Source organism: Bombina bombina, chromosome 6 (genome assembly GCF_027579735.1).
Source record: "Bombina bombina isolate aBomBom1 chromosome 6, aBomBom1.pri, whole genome shotgun sequence".
Lineage (NCBI taxonomy): Eukaryota > Metazoa > Chordata > Amphibia > Anura > Bombinatoridae > Bombina > Bombina bombina.
Window position 1 is genome coordinate 668,076,920 of NC_069504.1, and position 27,234 is coordinate 668,104,153.

At 38.1% G+C, this 27,234-nt stretch overlaps 1 protein-coding gene across 1 annotated transcript in view; it reads right to left on the reverse strand.

Moving 5' to 3' along the window:
• ADGRA2 (adhesion G protein-coupled receptor A2) overlaps window positions 1–27,234 on the reverse strand; it is a 415,622-nt gene that overhangs the window by 57,380 nt on the left and 331,008 nt on the right. The window contains exons 3-6 of the mRNA XM_053717749.1: window positions 20,599–20,670; window positions 16,430–16,501; window positions 2,015–2,086; window positions 490–653 (exon numbers count right to left, since the gene is read on the reverse strand). Of these exons, the coding sequence (XP_053573724.1) occupies window positions 490–653; window positions 2,015–2,086; window positions 16,430–16,501; window positions 20,599–20,670 (380 nt within the window). The remainder of the gene's footprint in view (window positions 1–489; window positions 654–2,014; window positions 2,087–16,429; window positions 16,502–20,598; window positions 20,671–27,234) is intronic.

Sequence of the window (27,234 nt, forward strand, 5' to 3'; positions counted from 1 at the left end):
GAGAAAATGCGATCAGGTGTGCACACTTTCACGCTTTATGGAAGTCTATGGGCGGGGTCGCAATATTGTAGCTTTGGCTTTTTGTGATTAGCGCGCAATAATAAAAAAAATACATATACATAATTTTATTATTTGATGATCTTTCCCATGAATGAATATATCAGCAAAATTTGTTGATTTGTTAATTAGTTAAAAGTGCAATTCGTTATTTGCTTGCAAAAAAAAAATAAAAGTGCAAAAATGCACAATGTCTAATTCCTATGATGTTGTAACCATTAAAAGAGTAACTTAACTAATTCAAAAAGTTTCTAATATACTGAAATGCCATAGAAAAGGAAAAAGTTGAATAAAAGCCAAAATTGAAACTTTTTCCCACTGCAAATTCTAATTATCATGTTTTTGCTTTAGATCTTTTTAGCCAAAGCCCCAGAGCTGAACATGATAAATATATGTAATCAAAGAGACATGCGTGCTCCTCTAGGGAATTACCACAAGTCAGCTGGTTTTCTTTCAAGTTCCTCAGAGGCCAGTCTCTCAGGGAGCTCGGAAAAACGCACATGGTCCTGTCAGAGATCTGTGCTGAACCATTCTTTGTCCAAGATGGTACCCAGCGCAAGTGGCAGTCACAGGTCAGGAATTCTGAAGAAAAATCCCTGAAGATGAAGCAGCAGAGAGTTTATTATAATTCACAGTAGGTAGTACAGACGTAGGTTTCACCATATGGCGTGACAAGAATATGTACTTATATTTGTGTTTTAAACAATGCTACAAAATTACAATTCTTTGTATTGATTGGAATATCATCTATATGAAAAAAAGCATTTAAACAAATTTACATTGTATTACCTGGACAAACATAAAGTAAAAGCTATTTACATTTAAAGGGCCAGTAAACATAGAAAATAATGTTATATAATTCTGCACATAGTGCAGAATTATATAACATTATATTAGTGCTAGCTTTATACAACCTAATATTTCCTGTGAACTTTTATAAAAAAAACAGTGTTTTCCAGACCTGCTCTCTGTGCTCTACTGAGCGGGTCTTTTTTTGTACACTGAGCGCATCTAGCCAGCTGTCTAGTCACAGCCTGACTCGACCACGCCATTACACTCAGTGCAGCTCGCTCCTGCTCTGTCTGACAGCGGGAGCAAGCTGCACTGAGTGTAATGGTGCGGGCCGGCCGGGCTGTAACTAGACAGCTGGCCAGATGCGCTCACTGTAAAAAACAGACCCGCTCAGTAGAGCACAGAGAGCGGGTCTGGAAAACACTGTTTTTTAATAAAAGTTCACAGGCAATATTAGGTTGTATAAAGCTAGCACTAATATAATGTTATATAATTCTGCACTAAATGCAGAATTATATAACATTATTTTCTAGGTTTAATGGCCCTTTAAGCTAACATACAAGTATAATTATGCTTATTCTCTAATACATACTTAGTGCTCAATTTAACAAGCTGAATATGCAGCTTTGGTGGCCCTCTGCTGCAGGCTCACAGCCGAAATTTAAGGAGCAGCGGTTATTAGACCGATACTTCCGAACCTTTACCCCAACTCTTAGCTGGCGGATAAAAATCACCCTGGGCACGTTCACCCAAGATGATTGACAACCCCTACTCAGACACCTTCGGGCTAGCGTGAGTAGAGGGCAGCATATTGCCTGCTTTCTGCGATCCCGGGCTGACAAGTTTCCACAAGGGAACAATGTTCGGTCCCTTAGTATCATTAGGAATTACCTATCAACCAATGACCATTAGCATGAAGAATTATTTAGCTAATAAACCAAAGTAGGAAGTTTACCACTGGTACTGCAAATAAGTTTCAATTTTAATTCATATATATTGTATTTAACTTTTTTCATGTAAAAACAAAAAATCAACATGTTTAGACTCTTTTATATAGATGACAGAAATGTCTTGGGTACAGAGTCCCTGTAAGCAAACTTTATACCTTAGTGCACATATATACTTACTCATTATTAAGCAGTATACCCATAATCCATATACTTACACAAGCTTGAGAGAGGGAAGTTCATCAAACACTCCTGAGTTTAAGCTGGAGAAGATGTTTCCTGACAAGATGCTGTAAAATAAAAGCGCCAAAACACCAGTGAAAACAGCATCTAGATTTCTCTCACTTAGTGCAAAGGTTAAAATAATAAAGGAAGTGAATAAAGACAACTTTTATAAGAAATAATGAAATAATGAAAATATGGGATAGACAAATTGACAAATTACACAGTAGTAAAACATTTTATTTTACCAATTGATACAGTTTGGTACAACAAAACATGCAAATCCTCTTCATTCACACCGAAAGCAACTTTCTAATTTACTCCTATTATAATTTTTTCTTCATTCTCTTGGTATCTTTATTTGAAAAAGCAAGAATTTACGCTTAGTAGCCAGCCCATTTTTGGTTCAGAACTTGGGTAGCACTTGCTGATTGGTGTTTTAATGTAGCCCCCAATCAGCAAGTGCTACCCAGATACTGAACATAAAAAATATGGGCTGGCTCTTAAACTTCTTGCTTTTTCAAATAAAGATTTAAAATCTCACAGTATCCAATGGTAAAGTGTCAGAAGACATCATTTATATGAAGCAGTAGCTACAGGGACCCTTTAAAACCATACAATCCATACATGGAAACATAACTAAATAAAATAAAAACTTCCATAAAAGGAAACAGAAGGTTTATAGGGATATGAAAGTCAAAATTAAATATTCATGGTTCAGATGGATCAGTAATTTTAAGACTTTCAGTTTTACTTCATTCTATTGTATTCCCTTGTTAAAAGCATACCTAGACTCAGGAGCAGCCATGCATAACTAGGAGTTAGCTGGTGATTGGTGGCTACTCACATATGCTTCTTGTCATTGGCTCACTAGATAAATATATACCCGTAGCTGTTATCTCATTGGACAGCCCTAGCCTTGTGACCAACTTGACCCAGAATGTATAATTCAACCCCATGTTAACATTTATTTTATACAAAAGATGACATTTCAACTATAACAAATGTAAAACTTATTAGTACAACCAATACCTTTTGCCCATATAAACAGCATATTTATATTTGTGTTTATTTAAACTTAGAAAATTTAAGGCAAATAAGTTCATTGTTGTCTTGTTAGTTTAAACATCTTAATATCTTAATATGAGACCAGTGTTTTCTGCCCTATCAAATATATAGAATATTAATGAATATTAGATTCTACCTTATGTATTACCTCATTTATATATATTATAAATATTATAAATGTTAACAATCTAATTTCAAAAATGATCTAATTAAGGATACAATCTGTAGATCCTATCCGACTATCCAGAGGACACATATATATATATATATATATATATATATATATATATATATACATACACATACCTTCACTTATATATGTATACATAATCACATGTACAACCACATGTGATACCTAAAAAGGTTATAATAGTCTGTCATCCAATTTATTATCCAATTTATTATTAATGGACCCTATATTTTCTTTTATCTGAAGGATATGAATGTTCTTATTCCCAGAAATTTATGACGTCATATATAGAGTTGTAACCACTGGGAATGCGAGTTGCCAGGGAGAAAATCCAAAACGCCTCTCTTTTTAATAAAAGTTTGTTTAGATCACCGCATCTTCTTGCTTTTTTTACTTTTTCAATAATCATCCACTTAAATGTTGAACTTAAGCTATTGTGTTCAGAGATAAAAATGTTTTGCTAACTCAGAACGGGCATCAGATCTCTTTATATCTGAGAGATGTTGACGGATTCTCTCCATGGCTTCCCTTGATGTACAACCTACATACTTTTTCTCAGAGCAACTGCACCATGCTAGGTATACAATGTTCTTAGCTCTGCAGTTCACACAACTTTCTAGTTTATATTGTTTGCTTGTTGAACTAGAAGAAAATGTATCTCCCTTGTGTATATGACTACAAGGAATGCAGGGTCCAAAACCACATTTAAACATACCTTTTTATGTCAACCATGAACTTTTTGGTTTTGTTGAAATTTCACTAGGTGACAGGATATTTCCTAAGCTCATACCTCTTTTGTATGAAAACCTAAACCCCTTTTTTACTGTATTAATCAATACCTCATCTGCCATCAACATAGGGAGATTAACTTTAATGATTTTACATATTTCATCATAGTCAGTTGAATACTGAGTGACAAAAGTGATCCTTCCATTAGTTGTTCCTTCTGTCATATGTTACTTTCCATATACCTGTCTGGGTCTCAATTTGTCACTGAGTAATTCTGCCCTAGTTAAATCATCAACCTGTTTTTTAGCTTTTTTGACCACATTTCGATTATAGCCTCCATCAAGAAGTCTCTTTGTTAATTCTGAACTTTGTTCTTCACATTCTTTTGGATTGGTACAATTTCTTTTTGTCCTAATATATTGTCCCTTCTCTATTGAGTGTGGCACACTGTGGGGATGATTGCTTTTCCCATGGAGTATGGTATTTCCCGAGATTGGTTTACGATAGATGGTTGTCACTATCCTATTAGTTACTTTGTCAGCTTTTAAAACTAAATCTAAGTAAGATATACTTTCTTTGTTTGTTTCATATGTGAATTTAAGATCCCATGGGTTCAAGTTTAAAGATCACACAAATTCCTCCAGTCCACTTTCACTTCATTTCCAAATAAAGAGTAAGCCATCAATAAATCTGTAATATGATTTTATTTCACTCGCAAATATATTCTCATCTCCAAAAATGTGAGTAATTTCCCACCATCCCATTGTTAAATTTGCATATGCTGGAGCAAATTTTGCCCCCATGGCGGTTCCTCTAATTTGGAGATAATATATATCATCAAACCTGAAGTAATTATGGGAAAGGAGGAAGTGTGCGACCCTCAGTATGAAATTAATAAATTCCACAGTGTAGTTCGTATCTCTCAAAAGAAAAAACTTTATAGCTCCCAGTCCCATTTGATGTGGGATTGATGAGTATAAAGACACAACGTCTATAGTAGCCCAGCTGTAGTGTTGTTCCCATGTATAATTATCAAGAATCTAATATATTGTTTTCACGATCACAAGGCATCGATCATTAAAAAAAGATTTCAGGGCGTGTTATACCTGTTTTATAAGATGGGAATGGAGTGTAAACTATGTGCACACCCATTTGAATTTTAAAAAAGCATCAAATCCCTCCACCTACTCCCAAGAGCTTTATTACACAATTCTATTCCCTTTGCAAAGACAAAAGAGTTTGAACGTTTTTCTTCTTCTAGAACAAAGATTTTTAAACTGTGGCTAAGAAATTATATCCAAATGATGACTACTTTGCACATGCAGTAACAGTTTTATCACTGAATTACATATCCGCTGCAGTATGAGGTGCCGAGACTTAATTGCATTGAACATTGATAACCATAAATACATAGCCTATATATATATATATATATATATATATATATACACACACATATATTCATAGTAAAGTAGCTGCTTAAGAACATCAAATTGAAAGTGTGATAATTTATTAAGCAATAGCTACTGTTCTAAATCATTTGAGTATCTCCATGGATGCAGGCCCCCTAAAAGGATGGGTCCAGTAGCAGTGGCGACCCATTCAACCCCTGTAGTTATGCCCCTGCTGATTTATCTCTCCAAATGATTCACTTTTTCTCAAAATACACTATTATAAAAATACATATGTGCAAAAAAGAAGCAAATACATGTTACTGCAATTTAATTTCTATTTGCTAAAACAATCTGTTATTAGAGTCAGGTGCTTTACGTTTAATTCACTCTCTAACCAGAGTACTTAATTACTTTCTAAAGGGGAGCAGCTTGAAACTCAGTGGGACATCCAAGTTCTAACTCCTATTTAGAGAATAGAAGTATTGTAAGAAAGTACTTAATCAAAATTATTTAACGGTGAATTGCGAGGGCTAAAAACATATTCATTAGCCTTCTAAAGGACTGGAGTATTTTCACATGGTTTGCAAGTTTAAAGCAGGCAGGAAAATGCAAAATATTAACAAGGCAAGGTATTTTTTTTAATTATCCCAATGCTTTGTTTCTCTAGCCTACATGACTGGCAAGGTATATGCTTAAAGTCCCCTATGGGCTTCTTCCCTTGGAAATCACTTAAATAGCCAATCGGTTTGACCAAATCTTTACTTAAGCGTCACTAGGGGTATGCATCGCGCAAGATCTGCTTAGCCATCAATTTATTTTCTAAAGCGTGCAGTCTAAATGTGATCATATAAAAATAAATGGAAAATACATGATAACTAAGGGTAAACAAATTAAAAGGACATATATGAGCAAAAATAACATTTTCTAATGTGCTAGATCATGTTATATAGTTGCTTAAACAGTTTGTTTAACATAGCAAAGAGGTTAAACACATAGTTGAAGTCAGTGCTGGTGAGTCACTGCACTGGCAATCCTGAGTTGAACACAGTTAGTGATTGGTGGCTACAATCATAGGCAACCTCTGATTGATTTACCAATGATGTTCAGTTCTGTACTAGTACTGTTTTACTGGAACAGCCTTAAAGGGACAGTCAAGTCCAAAAAATGTTTTCATGATTTAAATAGAGCATGCAATTTTAAACAACTTCCCAATTTACTCTTATCACCAATTTTGCTTTGTTCTTTTGGTATTCTTAGTTGAAAGCTAAACCTAGGAGGTTCATATGCTAATTTCTTAGACCTTGAAGACTGCCTCTAATCTGAATACATTTTGACCACTAGAGGGCATTAGTTCACACGTTTCATATAGATAACATTGAGCTCATGCACGTAAAGTGACCTAGGAGTGAGCACTGATTGGCTAAACTGCATGTCTGTCAAAACAACTGAAATAAGGGGGCAGTCAGCAGAAGCTTAGATACAATATAATTACAGAGGTAAAACGTGTATTATTATAACTGTGTTGGTTATGCAAAACTGGGGAACGGGTAATAAAGGGATTATCTTTCTTTTTAAACATCAAAAATTCTGGTGTTGACTGTCCCTTTAAGTTTGTATTTAACCCCTCTGCTCTTTACAAGCAAAACAAATAAAGTTAAGGCACGCTTATATGCTATGTAAGTAGACCTTTACCTAGAATCAACTGCAAACTGCAATGAGTTGCCAGATTGAAAGGAGACTATAACTTTTTATTGGGAAGCATCCCAGCTCTTGCTTCCAGAGTACTGTGGGTTTGGTGTTAGGCCTTTCCACCAAGCCAAACATTGCAATTTTAGAGACAAATATATAGATTTTGTAGTCTCTCTCTTTCACTATATTTTATTATTGATGTCATTTTTTAAAATATTAAATGTTATTAACATATTGTTTCTATTTTTTTAAGTTTCCAGAGAAGCTTGAAATGTTTGTTTTATTCTAGTGTATTTTGGCTTAATTTCACATTTCAGAGCTCAGTCCATGAGACCCCCAGTTGACTTATGAACCTTATCCAATTTACTGAAGTGAGGCCTTGTTGTTTGCAGAGTTGGTTATTTTGATCTCTGGCCCTTGCATGCCAGTGGTGAGGGAGGGGTTTATTTGTTTAGGCCTCATACACACATACCAGGACTGAGAGGAGGAGGAAGTTCAAGTTTACTTTTAGTATATCAGGGATGATGCTTGTGCTCTGTGTCTTTCATATTGTTTTCAAAACAAGTCTATTAACCTAAAATGTTAGCCATTTCTGGGTCAAGGATCTTTTACTCCACCATGGTGTGTTTTTATTGCAGGCCACTCCCCTACTCTCAAGGGGTAGGCCTAGAAGTTCGAGTAGGCCAAATATGTGTAACCATCATTTTATGTCTCCTAAACAACAAGCAAGGTACAAGAAGCACAGGGCCACAGATACATCTTAGGGGGGACAATAAATATTTAGGAGAGGCAAGTGATATTTGAGTGTGGGGTGCAATTTATGGAACTGAAATTAATTTAGATAAACAGTGTGTTTAATTTAATGTTATGTTATTGGTCAACAAAATCAGAGCACAGAAAAACGGACAAATTACTTAATAATAGATTATTAGGGCTCGATTTATCAAGCCCTTTTCCTCCCTTTCGACTGCAGGTTCTCACAAGAGAACCTGCGGTCAGGATTTATCAAACAGTGGTTATCAGACTTCTGCTTCCTTACCCTCTTCTCCACCTCTTAGCTTTTGTCCGACCAGGGAGATTGACAGCTCCTGCCCGCGAAGGGTTGCACACGAGCGCAAAATAGTGCTCGTGTGCAAAGTTAAATCTGCTGCCCGCCAAAGAAGAGCTTGGGCGGATAGGAGCGAATATGTACGCCCCTGTCCACCCTTGATTGATAAATCGAGCCCTTAGCACGTATACATTTGATGAGCACCTTTAATATTAAATCTAGATAAGCTAATTTCTTGATCATTTTGGTCTTAATACAATTAAGAACATAGTATCAAATAATATCTGACAAATAATATAAAATATCTAGAAAACAAAACAGTTGCAAACTTATCAGGTAAGAGGAGGGAGAGGAAAGAAGAGCGAGATAAAGGTAAGAAAGAGAGAGAGAGAGAAAAGGAGAAAAATAGAAACAACGAAGCAGAAAGGAACGAGAAACTGGTAATGGAGGAGGGGAAATAAGGAAGGGAAAGGGGAAGAGAGAAAAAGAGGAGAGACAGAGAAGGGAGGATACATGAGAAGGGAAGTGAAGAAGAGTTGTGCTGGAGGGGGAATGGAGTCACAGATGTAAAGAACTGGAAGGTGCAATGTGGGCCCTGTGCCTTAGTTTCCATAGCCATAATGTAAACAAAGCATATATTACAGTAAGCCCAGCTAGTCAGTGTAAATTAAAATTTTATTTGTCCTAGCATCTGTCCATAAAGCTAGCATGCTACCTTTCTATATAATCCTATAATCTGGCACACAGAGGAACAAGATAGATAGATAGATAGATCCTACAAACATGTATAAAGGTAACAATCCAGCATTCCTAGGGAAGATGTGTTTGCATCACAGAACTGCATATATTACTAATATAGAAACTCACCACCACACACATGCTCATATTATCCCAACAGTGCTTTGGTACGTGGGTAGCATAAAAGATACAGAAATATAGAATACATCTTGTTACAAATAAATAAAGACAATTTTAAGTTCAGTCTAACCCATATGGGCTCGATTTGTGTACGCCCCTGTCCGCCTCAACTCGCCTCTGGTGGGCCAGCAATCGGCTGATGGTATTCAGCATTGCATGCAAGCTCAATTTTGCACTCTCGTGCCACACTGCCCCCTGCCTGCGCACAGCCAATCACGCGCGGGCAGGAGCTGTCAATCTAATGACCGCTGCTTGATAAATACTGACTGCATGTTCTCTTGTGAGAACCTGCAGTCGTAGCGAGGCGAAGGGCTTGATAAATCGAACCCTATTGTCACGCTCGGCCGCTGGGAAGCTCCGGCGGTCCTCTCTGTGTGCTTGATTGGCAGGTAGTCTGAGCCGCCCCTTCCTGATGATGTCACTACCAGGCTTTTTATTCCGGGCTTCCTGTTTCTTCAGTGCCCGTTTGTTTGTTCCTCTTTGTGGCTCCTGTGAGGACTTCGCTGTGGAAACTCTCTAACTGCTGATTTTCTGTTGCCAAACTCTGCAAAGACTGACTATGCTGGGTTAACCCTCAAACTTTCTGATAACCTGTTGCCAAACTCTGCAAGTACTGTTTATTCAGTGTAACCTTCAAACTGCTTGATATCCTCTTGCCAAACACTGCAAGTACTGTTTATTCTGTGAAACTCTCAAACTGCATGTTAACCTGTTGCCAAACTCTGCAAGTACTGTTTATTCAGTGTAAACCTTCAAACTGCTTGATATCCTGTTGCCAAACTCTGCAAGTACTGTTTATTCAGTGTAAACTCTCAAACTGCATGATAACCTGTTGCCAATCTCTGCAAGTACTGATTAATCTGTGTTAACCTTCAAACTACCTGATATCCTGTTGTCTAACTCTGCAAGTACTGACTATTCAGTATTAACCCTCAAACTGCCTGATAACATGTTGCCAAACTCTGCAAGGACTGACTACACAGTGTTAACCCTCAAACTACCTGATATCCTGTTGTCAAACTCTGCATGTACTGACAATTCAGTATTAACCTTCAAACTGCCTGATAACCTGTTGCCAAACTCTGCAAGGACTGACTACACAGTGTTAACCCTCAAACTGCCTGATAACAAGTTACCTACTCCTGCATTATTAACTGTTTCTTGTTTTACCCTTCCTCTGTCTGAGTATAAGTGGACTATCCCTGCTCTCCTGATTCTGTGGAAGACATTTCCTGAAACCAGTTCCTTACTCAGAAGTCTATTTGGCTGATATCTTGAATTACTTTGGACTCAGGCTAACTCTGCTCCATATTGTGAGTACATTGTTTTTTAGAGGTTGTCGTGGGGTCACATCCTGGATTAAACTCAGAGTGCAAGGGTGTTGTTTAAGTTCGCCCTAACATTTGGGTCTTCTTCTGGACATTTTCTAACCTGACACCTATAAACGGGTTTAGATAACTATATATATAATAAAAAAAACAGCAAATAAGATTAAACTGATGGTGTTTTAAAAAAATTGTTAAAAAAAACCTAATTAGTAGCATTCTGTATTTTACTACTATTTTCTTTCTTCAGACAAGGTATTGCTAATGGTAGTGCCAGAGGGGTCAGCATAAGTAGTTCTGTGTCCTTAGAAACTTGTATAGAAAAGTGTCAATATGTGCGTGCATGTACATAACATTTATATTCACACATATATTTTAATGTATGTAACCTGGTTTACCAATCTTTAAAGGGACAGGAAACCTAAACATTTTCTTTTATGATTTGGATAGAACATACAATTTTAAACAACTTTCCAACTTACTTATATTTTCAAATTTGCTTCATTTTCTTGTTATTCTTTGCTGAATTGCACTACAGGCAGTTAGCTAAACACATCTAGTTAGCCAATCACAAGAGACATATGTGTGCAGGCACCAATTATCAGTTAGCGCCCACTAGTGTAAGATATGTGCATATTCTTTTTCATCAAGGGATACCAAGAGAAGGAAGCACATTTGAAAATAGAAGGGAATTTAAAAAAGTGTATTAAAAGTTTAATTTTGACTTTCCTATCCCTTTAACGTTCATTTTGTTTTAACTAAATCCTTTACATAAGTTACAATGGGTGTTTACCTTAAAAATACTTTGAAAGTGACGTGAAAAAAGAAAGCATTAATTCAGTGAATATAAGTTATATATTATTATACAATGCACATTATGCACCTGGCTTAAACATGTATTGACACAGACAGTGGACTCTGCAGACTAAGAAGCCCCAGTGGAGCGGTTGTAGTTTCTAAACTAAGCAGAAAACTGCTCTGCAGCAGCAGCGTGTCACACTGGGGAGGGGATATGACCAGCTAAGATCTTCCTATTGCTGCTATCACATGACAGGGGAAGCAACAAAATATAAAGCCCTTTGGCACTGTATATAGCTGCAGCAGGGTACAGAGCAGAGAAGTTTGCTGCAGAACACTATACACGTGCACTTAGTTCCTCCTGGTGCTGCCTCCTTCTCATGGGAGTGCTACCTTGGTCACTCAAGGACCTGCTTAAAGGGATATGAAACCCACATTTTTTCTTTACTAATTCAGATAGAGCATGCAATTTTAAGCAACTTTCTAATTTACTCTTAGTATCAATTTTTCTTTGTTCTCTTGGTATCTTTATTTGAAAAGGCAGGAATGTAAGCTTAGGAGACGGCCCATTTATTTGTTCAGCACCTGGGTAACGCTTGCTGATTGGTGACTGCATTTACGTATCAATCAGCAAGCATTACCCAGGTTCTGAGCCAAAAATGAACCAGCTCCTAAGCTTACATTCCTGCTTCTCAAATAAAGATACCAAGAGAACGAAGAAAAATTGATAATAGGAGTAAATTAGAAAGTTGCTTACAAATGCATGCTCTGGGGCCAAATTATCAAGCTCCAAATGGGGCTTGATGCCCCTGTTTCTGCGCGAGCCTTCAGGTTTGCTGGAAACAGTAGTTATGAAGCAGCGGTCTAAAGACCGCTGCTCAATAACTCGTCCCCTGCCTCTGAAGCTGCGGTCTTCAATCCGCCCGATCCTATACGATAGGGCTGATTGACACCCCCTGCTAGCGACTGATTGGCAGCGAATCTGCAGGAGCGGCATTGCACAAGCAGCTCATCAGAACTGCTTGTGCAATGATAAATGCAGACAGCGTATGCAGTCGCATTAAGTGATGTGTGGGGGACATGATATGCTACATCGTATCATGTCCGTCCGCACTTTAGTAAATCGTCCTCTATATCTCAATCATGAAAGAAAAAATGTGGGTTTCATATCCCTTTAATGACCATTCTGCTGCTCACCTCCATCACCTTCAAAACCTCTTTCCTAGCAGTGTTGTAGATATTGTGTCAGGACATCCACCCACTCATGTCTCCCCTCCTTCTACAGCAAGTACTGTAAAAGGTAGTGTGGGGGAATTGACCAAGGCACACAGTGCTAGCTGATCCTAGGCAGCTGTAGTGTGCTAGGAATCAACAAGCATAAACAGCTCAGTTGGTCTCTGCTGATGCCCCATTTTCACAGAGCTGTAATGCTCACTCTTACTATTACATACAGTGTGTGTATACAGCACTATGCTTGCCCAATTATACAGTTAAACTATTATATAGAAAAGTTTAAAAAAGTATATTTGCTCCACATTAAAAATCTGTGAGGTTGCCCCCTGTTTCGTATGTCAATGGGAGTGAGAGCATGAGGGCTGCTAAATGTGCTCAAATTCTAAGCCTTTGTGGCACCCCAGGCTACTGTCCTGAAGCAACAGCATCTCCTTTTATTTGGAACATTTTATATTTCACATCTCAGGAGCCAATTCAACATGTCATGTGTTTTAATGTGAATGCTGTGAGGACAGTAAAGCATATAGCTCTAATTCTGACTTTACTATTCTCTGCCACTTACTTTTAATCTAAAGCAGTCAGGTACCGAGTCAGGTAACTGATACTACTGATAACTCTAATCATGAACTGTTTTGATGTTTTGCACTTTTGGGATCATTATAGGATCTGGAATCATTCAGTGCAAAATCACTCTATTTATTATCATTCATCTCTACATGAAACAAAATGTCAGTCTATAGATATTTTTCTAAAGCATTCTTTTACTAAAATGCCTTATCTTTACCTGAATTCCATCCTTCTTTATTAACTGAACATCACTGAAGATTACATTGGGACTAGCTCACCATAATTGGATTACAATTAAATACCTAAATAAAGTTTAATAGAAATCAGATGAGCAAATAATATGGATGCTTAATCCAAATATCCAAAATCTGGTATGACTAAAATTGTGAAATGCAAAATCAGCAAAATGTTAAAGGAAAATATAAGAAAAAAATTCATAGATGGGAATAATATTTGTATATGCTATTAAAGACAGAGAAAATAAAGCGTAATTTGAAGAACAAATGTTCAGAAGCAGAATATTTGACATTGTGGTGAATCTTGGCAGAGATAAAAGGTGGACATACCACAATGTGGTATAATTACAGCCCACACTGTATGTGCTGGGGGCAGATCCCCATATACACCCTAATTGCAAACTGCTCTCCACAGCTACTTGGGTTGGAAATATGCAGTCGCCTTATACCAGCATATGGAAGAAGACGGCTGTTCCTAAGCCACAAATAGCTCTGAAGTGTTGGGAAGGAGAATAGAAAAAAGGACGATAATTTTATTGTCCAAAAATAAACTTGGTCAGGCAAATGCTTAGTCAGAGAAATAAATGGCCATGAACGTGTGAGAGTGAGGCTGGCATTTTAATAGTGGGTGTATTTTAAGAAGCGGGTATACTTTTCTCATCTTTGTGGTTCGTGAAATAAGAGGGTGTATTCTAGGCTCTGTGCAAAGCCTCTGCCAGAATAAATAGATTCCGTTTTTAATACATTTTATTCCAGATAGAAGTGTCTCCTGCTCTTCTGGGAGTGAAGGGTGAAGACAGAATGTAGATTTCACATGACGCCAGGATTGATGTGATGTCTATAGACAAATATATGTCTCACATAGGCAGCTGTGGGAATATAATATGCTGCATATGAACAGAATAGCAAGCATAAACAGTTAAAGGGTGTATGGGAAGGGAAAAGAGATGCAAGAAGGGTTTATATAGGGTGAATGCAGGAGGTATATGACATTATAACTATGCATAGGAAAAGCCTTTAATTAGGGTAAATGTCAAGGTAGGTCAGATGTTATGTGCAGTTTAAAGGGACAGAAAAGTGAATTTTAAACTTCCATGATTCAGATAGAGCACACCATTTTAAACAACTTTCTAATGTACTTCTATTATAAAATCTGCTTTGTTCTATTATTATCCTTTGTTGAAGAGTACTCATGGGTATGCTGAGTTGCAGTAATGCACCACTGGGAGCTAAATGAACACATTACCAGTGTAAATAACAAGTAGCATATATGTATAGTCACCAATCCCCAGTTAGTTCCTTGTTATGCATTGCTGCTCCTGAGCCTACCCATGTATGCTTTTCAACAAAGGACACCAAGAGAATAAAGCAAATTTGATCATAAAAGTCAATTCAAATTGCACGATCTAACTGAAACATACAAGTTTAATTTTGACTTTATTGTCTGTTTAATATGTGATGTATTCTCACAAATAAGACAGGACATAGATGTAGCAGCAAAAGGTTTATTAGGTACAAATGCCGATAGCTTCAGGTGTTTCTGTGTCTTAGCTAAATCATTTTCCACAATATTGTATAATGCTTGTGAGCTGCTGGTGCAACGCTGAATACGGAGAGCGTATTGCTCTCTGCATTCAGCGAGGTCTTGCACTGTCGGATGAGGTCCGCAAGACCGTTGTTAAATAGGCCTCATTGTATCTTTATACATACGAGCAACGGGTTTACTTCTCCAATTGCGCACATCAATAGGACTATACCACCATTTATAACTGTGTCACACTAAGCCTGTTTTACATTACTGTATGTAATAATATGCGGTAAGGATAAAAGTACACTAATAATTCCGCTGTGCAAATACTAGCAACAGGCCAGTTCTATAACTGAGCGGTCTCCTCGTATATGACTGGTAATATTAGAGAATTACAACTAGCAACATTGTAATAAAATGACTATATACCTCTTGTATCAGCTATAAAAACGCTGAACAATACTGCAAACAGTGTTATTTTTATCTTTTTAGTTGTTGTCACTATAAATATTGCAACAAGATTGCTATACAGTTGGTGCACCAGTTGCATCATCACAGCATTATTAATACAACTTTACTATACAAAAGTGGTTATAAAACAGAGGTGGCAATCTGTTAATGATACTAATCTCAGCGTCATCATTATCAGTAAAAGCACAGTAGTAACAAACAATCCTGTATTACACACTGAATACTAAGCACAGTTATCTTCTATAAGTTACCTTATACATACACTACGTAAAGTACCTAAGAGTGATTTTAGTTGTATTTTCCTAATTTTATCCAACCCCAATAAAAGTTACATTTTAATTATATGTGTGTTGTTCTCCCATCTGATATAATCTCAAGTACGATATTAGTTGCTATTTATAAGTTACCCTGAGTGCTTTATGTGTATTCTTTTTAGAGAGGTAGTCTTACTACCTCTCTTTCCCAATTGTGTTCACATACTCTAGTTGTCTAGCTGTGAAAAACTGTCAAAATGCTCTGAGATAAGAGGCGGCCTTCAAGGGCTTAGAGGTTAGCATATGCGCCTACCTAGGTTTAGCTTTCAACAAAGAATACCAAGAGAACAAAGCAAATTTGATAATCAAACTAAATTGGCAAGTTGTTTAAAATTGCATGCCCTATCTAAATAATTTTAATTAGACTGTCCCTTTAAGTATGTAAGTATAGAACAGAGATGGGGCTCAGAAACAAAACTAGAGTTGCATATCACATGAATTCACCTCTAGCCGACATTACGGTATATATATTAAACTGAGACCAAAGCCAAATGTAAACTTTCTTGAATCATATATAGGGCATGTTGTTTAAAGAAACTCTAAAATTTACCTCCGCTATTAAAATGTGCACAATCTTTTTATATATACAAAATCTGAGGCACCAGCTAATTCTGAGCATGTGCAATAGTTCACTGTGTATACGTATATTAGTCTGTGATTGTCTGAGGGCTGTCACATGATACCGGGGTCTGGCAAATTAAAGGACATTTTGAAATTTGGTAGAAAAAGTATTGATCATTTAAAATTCAAAGAGCTCTTGCATTTTATTTTTACTATGCCTTTGCTGATTATGTAATTCTACTGTATGCAATGCTCCTTAAAAATGCTCCTTAAAGAGACATTATGTTTATAGGAGTACATTCCAAGCAACATTTAATAACGTGGTATATAAAGTAAACTTACAGTCTTGACAGACTGCTCAATCCCTTGAAAGAAGCAGAGTCCACACAACCAATCCTGTTGTTTGAGATGTCCCTAAAATAGAAAAATAACTCAGGATCAGTATATATATATACAATTATTCTTACATTTTACACAGCTCTATACAAAAGATACATTACAATCATAAGTGTACAATAAAATATTACAATAAGACATTATGGGCTAGATTACAAGTGGTGCTCTAACGGTTGCACGCAAGCGATAGCGGAAATAGTGCTTGTATTACAAGTGGAAAGTAAACCATTTTACGCTTGTCAGGTTAGCATGGCTGAAAACCTTGAGTAAAGAGTAGTGCATTAAAAAATGTTTGCACTAAACACACTATATATATATATAGTCCTAGTATACCCCACCCGGCCTAGGTGTAAAGGTAATACCAATAAAGCAGGCAACACAGGATTCAGTACAAAAAGCCTTTTATCCAAATACGGAAGAAAACAAACAGGGCCTTAACCCATAACGTTTCGGTTCTCACTGGAACCTTTGTCAAATGGAGGCTGTGACAGACATAAAATACACCAACACAAACCTACCCTTATATACCCAAAGAAGTGAAATACCTAAACCGGGTGCCACTCATCTGTATTCCAGAGTGCTCAGAAGACAGGCTACATCGGTGGGAGACGCCGCCGCACCCTTGGATGACATCATCAGACACTGCCGATGTAAACAAAGGCCGTGTGTGAGTAGTCATGTAAACGGTGTCAACACCGTAATGCTGAGATCTATATCTATATTTCTATAGGAATAGAAATATAGTTATAGGTGCATACAGATATGTATAGAAATATATATTTACAATAAAAATAACATTTTCCTGTAATTAAAGAACATTGGAATGTGAAATATTCATAACTCTTCTCGGGTTAGTGCGAGCTTGATAAGTGTTAGTTTTTTCTTCTACTCTCTCCATTGAAGTTTATAGGGGAGAATAAGTTAACGTAGTTGCAATATCGAAATCCTTTTAACTTGTAATATGCGCTACCCGACATGAGCAAAAAGCTTACTTCTAGCCAAGTATATGCTCCAGGAAAGTCGCCAAATAGTGCACCACTTGTAATATAGCCCTATGTAAGACTATACAATGTACATTACTACACTTACATTGACAAACACAAGTAGGGGAGAAGGTGTTAAGTCTGAGCTTGCTGTTGTGAGAAGAAATGAAAAAATATGTAAAGTTGTATAGGGTGTTAAGGAGTTGGTGTAGCTGGAGACAGAGGAGGAAAAACAGGAATCTGATAAGGCACCAGAGTAAAAAAAAGAAAAGAGTTTGTAAAATGGCCCAAACAAATGTTAAAAACATGTTCACACATTTCTTGATTGCAGACAGGAATCAGTGATGGTACCTTGCAGGAAAGATGGGTTTCAATTTATGTCTTTTATCAGACATTAAATAGAAACTCTAAACACAGATATTGTGCCCCACCCCATACCCAACAAGAAAAATGACTACAGCACCTTAACCAGGAGATTTACACATTATAAAGGATAAAAAAAGTGTTGTAGGGATCGCATGTTTTTTTGGTTTCAGATTTATATTGAGATATGTAAAACCAGAAGTTCAGAACATTTCATTATGAGTTTTTTTAACGTTATTATTAAAGGGACAGGAAACTCCAATTTTTTTCATGATTTTAATAAAAGATTTAATTTTAAACTTCCTTCCAATTTACTTATCAAATTTGCTTCATTTTCTTTTCATCCTTTGCTGAAGAAAACAGCATTGCATTACTGGCAGGCAGCTAGATGAACACAGCTAGTTAGCCAATCACAAGAGACAAATGTATGCAGGAATCAATCAGCAGCTAGCTCCCACTACTGTATGATATGTGCGTATTCTTTTTCAACAAGGGATACCAAGAGAACGATGCACATTTAAAAATATAAGTGAATTTAAAAGTGTCTTAAAATGACATGCTCTATCTAAATCATGCAAGTTTAATTTTGACTTTCCTATACCTTTAACATTAAAAACTAAAAAAATACTAACAGACTTGAGAGGACTTTAACTTTTATTTAATTTTAATTCTCATATTAGTCCTTATAATTATCATAATAATACAACCTCTATGTTTGGAATATAATTTTAATACAACGAAAAAATGTCAGCTTTTTTGTGTAAATAAAAACCCCAATCAGGCTATATATACCAACTAGGCTGATTTTTAATGTTGTACTGTTACTCTGGTCTGCCAGCAGGGTGGATACAAATCAATCATTAAAAAAAATAAAAATCAGATTTTATTTTATTTAAATCAGATTTTTTTAAATTAAATAGTTTTAAATAAAATGTTTTTTTTTAAAAGAAAAATCTATCTAAAGATAGTTTGATACATTATAATCTAAAGGTTATTCATCCTGAAATATAGATTCAGTTTTAATTATAAAGCAAGATGCTGTATATACATGGCTGCAATGTTTTTTGTTTTTTTGGGGTAAATTAATTCCATTAATCCATTCACAATGTTATGCTGCTCTCCCAGAGGTTTCTGTAAGATTAAGATTTTACCTCATACTATTGGTATAACATTCTGTTCTGTTTGATAACATACTGCATTCATCTTGCCATCAATTCTGACCAAATTTCCTGTGCCTTTGTAGCTCACACATCCCTAAAACATCAGCGATCCACCTCTGTGTTTCACAGTAGGAATGGTGTACCTTTCATCATAGGCCTTGTTGACTCCTCTCCAAATGTAGCGTTTATGTTTGTGGCCAAAAAGCTCAATTTTGATCTCATCACTCCAAATGACTTTGTGCCAGAAGGTTTGAGGCTTGTCTCTGTGCTGTTTGGCGTATTGTAAGCGGGATACTTTGTGGCATTTGCGTAGTAATGGCTTTCTTCTGGCGACTCGACCATGCAGCCCATCTTTCTTCAAGTGCCTCCTTATTGAGCATCTTGAAACAGACACACCACATATCCTGTATTTCACCTGAAGTTATTTGTGGGTTTGTCTTTGCATCCCGAATAATTTTCCTGGCAGTTGTGGCTGAAATTTTAGTTGGTCTACCTGACTGTAGTTTGGTTTTAAGTTCAACAGAACCCCTCATTTTCCACTTCTTTATTAGAGTTTTAACACTGCTGATTTGCATTCTCAATTCCTTGGATATCTTTTTATATCCCTTTCCTGTTTTATACAGTTCAACTACCTTTTCCCACAGATCCTTTGACAATTCTTTTGCTTTCCCCATGACTCAGAATCCAGAATCGTCAGTGCAGCACTGGATAAAAGATGCAAGGTTCTGTCAGGAGTCCAGAAACTAATTGACCTTTTATACACACACACTAATTACAAGCAAACAGATCACAGGTGAGGATGGTTACCTTTAATAGCCATTCAAACCCCTTTGTGTCAAATTGTGTGCATGTTATCAGGCCAAAATCACCAGGGTATGTAAACTTTTGATCAGGGTCATTTGGGTAGTTTCTTTTGTCATTATGATTTAAAAAGAGTAAACACAGTTGATTGATAATTAATGGCTTCAGCCAAACACTTACCATGAGTGAAAGAAAAGTTTTTGTGTTATCATTCATATTCTCTGAAAAATGGCCAAGAAATCATAAATTCTGCCAGGGTATGTAAACTTATGAGCTCAACTGTATATATATGCTAGGGGTATTAGGAATGTGCATTTGGAACATTCAAATGCTGAACATGGCACCACCAGCAGCCTTTGCCTATATTCTAAGCCAGATTTCTTCTTGTAAAAGTACAACACACTAAGACCTGTGCAAATCCACAAGAAGAAATCTGGCCCTGAAAATAGGCGAATGCTGTCATGCTGCTGCCAACAGGCATATTCGGCATTCGTTTCATAATAAATGCTCCGAATGCACATCCTATAATATATATATATATATATATATATATATATATATAACTGAAAGGTTCATCTGCACATGCTCACAAAAGGACAGTAAAGGGACAGTAAAAACCTTGTAATTGAAATATATGTCTGTTGTCTTGCTATATAAAAACATATCAGTCAAGTCTGTTTTTATTTTAAATAAATTAACATCTTGTTTCCTGCAGTTGTGTTTCTATAGGTATTTTTGCTCTGATCAGTAATTGTTTAATAAAAAAGAGACACTCTACACATGTATTGCAGAGGTCAAACATACTCACAATCGCTTCAATTCTGTTAACCCCAAGAAAGCTCCTGGCTCCATGCGACTGATCAGGTTGTTCTTCAGGTCTCTATAGAAAAGGAGAAGCAGGTTATTACATACTATATATCACGTAATTTGCAAGGAACATATTTCTATTTGCACTTAGGTACACTAAAAAACATTAACAGCTATTAAGCCTGGTACTAAAGACAGAGTTGGACATAAGGGCTGATGCCCCACCTGTTTGTTTACAATCACTTTAACTTAACTTACTAAAAACAGTCCCATAAATAAGACACAAACATAGAGAGCTGGGTGTAAGATGATATCATGGCCACATTTATTTAACAATTTAAATAATAACTTTGACTTTGAGAAGTCATAATAATAAACTAGCTGCTAGCAAAAAATGTAACCCCATATAGCTAGAGGTCAAGGCCAAGAAGGATTTTAAATGGAGGGGGAACCTTAACAAGGCTCTGCCCCATTCCATCATGATTTGCAAATGCCCTAAGGGATCTTCAGCAACTAGACCTGTGGGGCAGGGTACCCCAGGGCACAACCTAGGGACATCACCCCGTCCATTAGCCTGACTGGCACCCCTACGGACTTAAAATATATGGCCATGACCTCCCACTACTAGAAGATGTAACATACCGCCAATCCAACATTTAAGGCACAGAGGAAATGAGCCATACAGCAAATTCCTCTCGGGGAGCACCAAATCTAAAGCCAAGGGCTTACCACGACTAGGCCGACTAACCCTATCACCGCCTATAGCCCTAAGAACACCAGCAACCTCAAGGGGAGCCATTTGCCTGAATGACCACCACGTTATCTGCAAAGGTACTAACATTGAAAATGGGGAGGGAGTCCTGGGGAAACTTCACTGTTGCAGATCCAAGGAAGAAGAGGCCTTACTCCCCCCTCTTCCTGACCTTATATCTGGTGAGTAGAAAAACACACATCACCTTGCAACAAAGTTGCAATGCACACACACACAGGGATTTTCACTACCACTAGGTGGCCCAGGCCCTTAAAGGGACAGTCTACAATAGAATTTTTATTGTTTTAAAAGATAGATAATCCCTTTATTACCCATTCCCCAGTTTTGCATAACCAACACTGTTATATTAATATACTTTTTACCTCTGGGATTACCTTGTATCTAAGCATCTTCTGACAGCCCCCTGATCACATGACTTTGTATTTATTATCTATTGACTTGCAATTAGTACTGTGTTGTGCTAAATCTTAAATAACTTCTCTTAAATAACTTCATTGAACACAATGTTATCTATATGGCCCACATGAACTAGCAGTCTCCTGTTGTGAACAGCAAATACAAAAGCATGTGATTAAGAGGCTGTCAATAGAGCCTTTGAAACAGGCAGAAATTTAGAGGTTTAAATGTTATAAAGTATATTAATATAACAATGTTTGTTGTGCAGAGCTGGGGAATGGGTAGTAAAGACATTATCTATCTTTTAAATAACAATTTTAATGTAGACTGTCCCTTTAATTCTGTTTCAGGAGACTTTGCTACCTTACATTACCATTTCCACTAGTCCAGGGAAGAACTGACACGGATAAGAAATTTAGCCTTTATGTAGAATATAGTAGATTAGTAACTTTTCAAACTGACTAGTAATGTTTATCAATTTCTGTATTTTGGGGCCCTGACATTAGAACTCACACCAAATTCTCCAGCCAATTAAATTTATGTATTGATTGCACTCTAAATTGACGCATTTTATAGAACTCCTTTTTCTATGTTATATAACTCGTTCTGCCTCTTTGTGCTACAATGTAACTACAGGACCCACCATTGTGACATGCTAAAAGAACTAAACTGGCTGTCGCTGGAATCCAGACGCACCCTCCATCTGTCCAGCCTTGTGTTTAAGAGCTTTTCTGGGAAGCTCCCACCCTACCTGAGCAGAATGCTCTCCCCGGCTGTTCCCACCTCCTATAACCTCCGATCCAATACCAGCACATTATTTAGTCTGCCTCAATACAAAAAGAAAGCAGCTCGATCCTCCTTTTCCTACAGAGCACCACAATTATGGAGCGACCTCCCGTACACTTTCAAACCTTCCCCATGCCTAATATCCTTTAAGAGATCCCTCTATACATATCTCAAAACAGAATGCTCCTGTCATTGTTGATTATATATTTCGTACCTGCTCTATGTTAAATGTTTGCATATATTGTGTATTATTATTGTTTTTGTATTTTATTGTACCCTATTGTATCAATGCAATGTTTTGTGGACCCAGGACATACTTGAAAACGAGAGAAATCTCAATGTATCCTTACTGGTAAAATATTTTATAAATAAATAAATAAATATGTTTTCAGATGGTATTTTTGTTAAACCTTTATACATTTTTTTCCTCCATAAGACAAACTATTCAGGAAAGTTTAATACTTGAGAATAAGCTCTCTTTTTAAAATAAAACAACAATAAGAAGAAAGTAAGGGAGAATAAGGAATTGACAAATTTCACACAGGAAATCGACAAATTATACAATAGTTACTTAAAAAAACAGAATTTATGTTTACCTGATAAATTACTTTCTCCAACGGTGTGTCCGGTCCACGGCGTCATCCTTACTTGTGGGATATTCTCTTCCCCAACAGGAAATGGCAAAGAGCCCAGCAAAGCTGGTCACATGATCCCTCCTAGGCTCCGCCTACCCCAGTCATTCGACCGACGTTAAGGAGGAATATTTGCATAGGAGAAACCATATGGTACCGTGGTGACTGTAGTTAAAGAAAATAAATTATCAGACCTGATTAAAAAACCAGGGCGGGCCGTGGACCGGACACACCGTTGGAGAAAGTAATTTATCAGGTAAACATAAATTCTGTTTTCTCCAACATAGGTGTGTCCGGTCCACGGCGTCATCCTTACTTGTGGGAACCAATACCAAAGCTTTAGGACACGGATGACGGGAGGGAGCAAATCAGGTCACCTAAATGGAAGGCACCACGGCTTGCAAAACCTTTCTCCCAAAAATAGCCTCAGAAGAAGCAAAAGTATCAAACTTGTAAAATTTGGTAAAAGTGTGCAGTGAAGACCAAGTCGCTGCCCTACATATCTGATCAACAGAAGCCTCGTTCTTGAAGGCCCATGTGGAAGCCACAGCCCTAGTGGAATGAGCTGTGATTCTTTCGGGAGGCTGCCGTCCGGCAGTCTCGTAAGCCAATCTGATGATGCTTTTAATCCAAAAAGAGAGAGAGGTAGAAGTTGCTTTTTGACCTCTCCTTTTACTGGAATAAACAACAAACAAGGAAGATGTTTGTCTAAAATCCTTTGTAGCATCTAAATAGAATTTTAGAGCGCGAACAACATCCAAATTGTGCAACAAACGTTCCTTCTTTGAAACTGGTTTCGGACACAGAGAAGGTACGATAATCTCCTGGTTAATGTTTTTGTTAGAAACAACTTTTGGAAGAAAACCAGGTTTAGTACGTAAAACCACCTTATCTGCATGGAACACCAGATAAGGAGGAGAACACTGCAGAGCAGATAATTCTGAAACTCTTCTGGCAGAAGAAATTGCAACTAAAAACAAAACTTTCCAAGATAATAATTTAATATCAACGGAATGCAAGGGTTCAAACGGAACCCCCTGAAGAACTGAAAGAACTAAATTGAGACTCCAAGGAGGAGTCAAAGGTTTGTAAACAGGCTTAATTCTAACCAGAGCCTGAACAAAAGCTTGAACATCTGGCACAGCAGCCAGTTTTTTGTGAAGTAACACCGACAAGGCAGAAATCTGTCCCTTCAGGGAACTTGCAGATAATCCTTTTTCCAATCCTTCTTGAAGGAAGGATAGGATCCTAGGAATCTTAACCTTGTCCCAAGGGAATCCTTTAGATTCACACCAACAGATATATTTTTTCCAAATTTTGTGGTAAATCTTTCTAGTTACAGGCTTTCTGGCCTGAACAAGAGTATCGATAACAGAATCTGAGAACCCTCGCTTCGATAAAATCAAGCGTTCAATCTCCAAGCAGTCAGCTGGAGTGAAACCAGATTCGGATGTTCGAACGGACCCTGAACAAGAAGGTCTCGTCTCAAAGGTAGCTTCCAAGGTGGAGCCGATGACATATTCACCAGATCTGCATACCAAGTCCTGCGTGGCCACGCAGGAGCTATCAAGATCACCGACGCCCTCTCCTGATTGATCCTGGCTACCAGCCTGGGGATGAGAGGAAACGGCGGGAACACATAAGCTAGTTTGAAGGTCCAAGGTGCTACTAGTGCATCCACTAGAGCCGCCTTGGGATCCCTGGATCTGGACCCGTAGCAAGGAACTTTGAAGTTCTGACGAGAGGCCATCAGATCCATGTCTGGAATGCCCCACAGCTGAGTGACTTGGGCAAAGATTTCCGGATGGAGTTCCCACTCCCCCGGATGCAATGTCTGACGACTCAGAAAATCCGCTTCCCAATTTTCCACTCCTGGGATGTGGATAGCAGACAGGTGGCAGGAGTGAGACTCCGCCCATAGAATGATTTTGGTCACTTCTTCCATCGCTAGGGAACTCCTTGTTCCCCCCTGATGGTTGATGTACGCAACAGTTGTCATGTTGTCTGATTGAAACCGTATGAACTTGGCCCTCGCTAGCTGAGGCCAAGCCTTGAGAGCATTGAATATCGCTCTCAGTTCCAGAATATTTATCGGTAGAAGAGATTCTTCCCGAGACCAAAGACCCTGAGCTTTCAGGGATCCCCAGACCGCGCCCCAGCCCATCAGACTGGCGTCGGTCGTGACAATGACCCACTCTGGTCTGCGGAATGTCATCCCTTGTGACAGGTTGTCCAGGGACAGCCACCAACGGAGTGAGTCTCTGGTCCTCTGATTTACTTGTATCTTCGGAGACAAGTCTGTATAGTCCCCATTCCACTGACTGAGCATGCACAGTTGTAATGGTCTTAGATGAATGCGCGCAAAAGGAACTATGTCCATTGCCGCCACCATCAACCCGATCACTTCCATGCACTGAGCTATGGAAGGAAGAGGAACGGAATGAAGTATCCGACAAGAGTCTAGAAGTTTTGTTTTTCTGGCCTCTGTTAGAAAAATCCTCATTTCTAAGGAGTCTATAATTGTTCCCAAGAAGGGAACCCTTGTTGACGGGGATAGAGAACTCTTTTCCACGTTCACTTTCCATCCGTGAGATCTGAGAAAGGCCAGGACAATGTCCGTGTGAGCCTTTGCTTGAGGAAGGGACGACGCTTGAATCAAAATGTCGTCCAAGTAAGGTACTACAGCAATGCCCCTTGGTCTTAGCACAGCTAGAAGGGACCCTAGTACCTTTGTGAAAATCCTTGGAGCAGTGGCTAATCCGAAAGGAAGCGCCACGAACTGCTAATGTTTGTCCAGGAATGCGAACCTTAGGAACCGATGATGTTCCTTGTGGATAGGAATATGTAGATACGCATCCTTTAAATCCACCGTGGTCATGAATTGACCTTCCTGGATGGAAGGAAGAATAGTTCGAATGGTTTCCATCTTGAATGATGGAACCTTGAGAAACTTGTTTAAGATCTTGAGATCTAAGATTGGTCTGAACGTTCCCTCTTTTTTGGGAACTATGAACAGATTGGAGTAGAACCCCATCCCTTGTTCTCTTAATGGAACAGGATGAATCACTCCCATTTTTAACAGGTCTTCTACACAATGTAAGAATGCCTGTCTTTTTATGTGGTCTGAAGACAACTGAGACCTGTGGAACCTCCCCCTTGGGGGAAGTCCCTTGAATTCCAGAAGATAACCTTGGGAGACTATTTCTAGCGCCCAAGGATCCAGAACATCTCTTGCCCAAGCCTGAGCGAAGAGAGAGAGTCTGCCCCCCACCAGATCCGGTCCCGGATCGGGGGCCAACATTTCATGCAGTCTTGGTAGCAGTGGCAGGTTTCTTGGCCTGCTTTCCTTTGTTCCAGCCTTGCATTGGTCTCCAAGCTGGCTTGGCTTGAGAAGTATTACCCTCTTGCTTAGAGGACGTAGCACCTTGGGCTGGTCCGTTTCTACGAAAGGGACGAAAATTAGGTTTATTTTTTGCCTTGAAAGGCCGATCCTGAGGAAGGGCGTGGCCCTTACCCCCAGTGATATCAGAGATAATCTCTTTCAAGTCAGGGCCAAACAGCGTTTTCCCCTTGAAAGGAATGTTAAGTAGCTTGTTCTTGGAAGACGCATCAGCCGACCAAGATTTCAACCAAAGCGCTCTGCGCGCCACAATAGCAAACCCAGAATTCTTAGCCGCTAACCTAGCCAATTGCAAAGTGGCGTCGAGGGTGAAAGAATTAGCCAATTTGAGAGCATTGATTCTGTCCATAATCTCCTCATAAGGAGGAGAATCACTATCGACCGCCTTTATCAGCTCATCGAACCAGAAACATGCGGCTGTAGCGACAGGGACAATGCATGAAATTGGTTGTAGAAGGTAACCCTGCTGAACAAACATCTTTTTAAGCAAACCTTCTAATTTTTTATCCATAGGATCTTTGAAAGCACAACTATCCTCTATGGGTATAGTGGTGCGTTTGTTTAAAGTGGAAACCGCTCCCTCGACCTTGGGGACTGTCTGCCATAAGTCCTTTCTGGGGTCGACCATAGGAAACAATTTTTTAAATATGG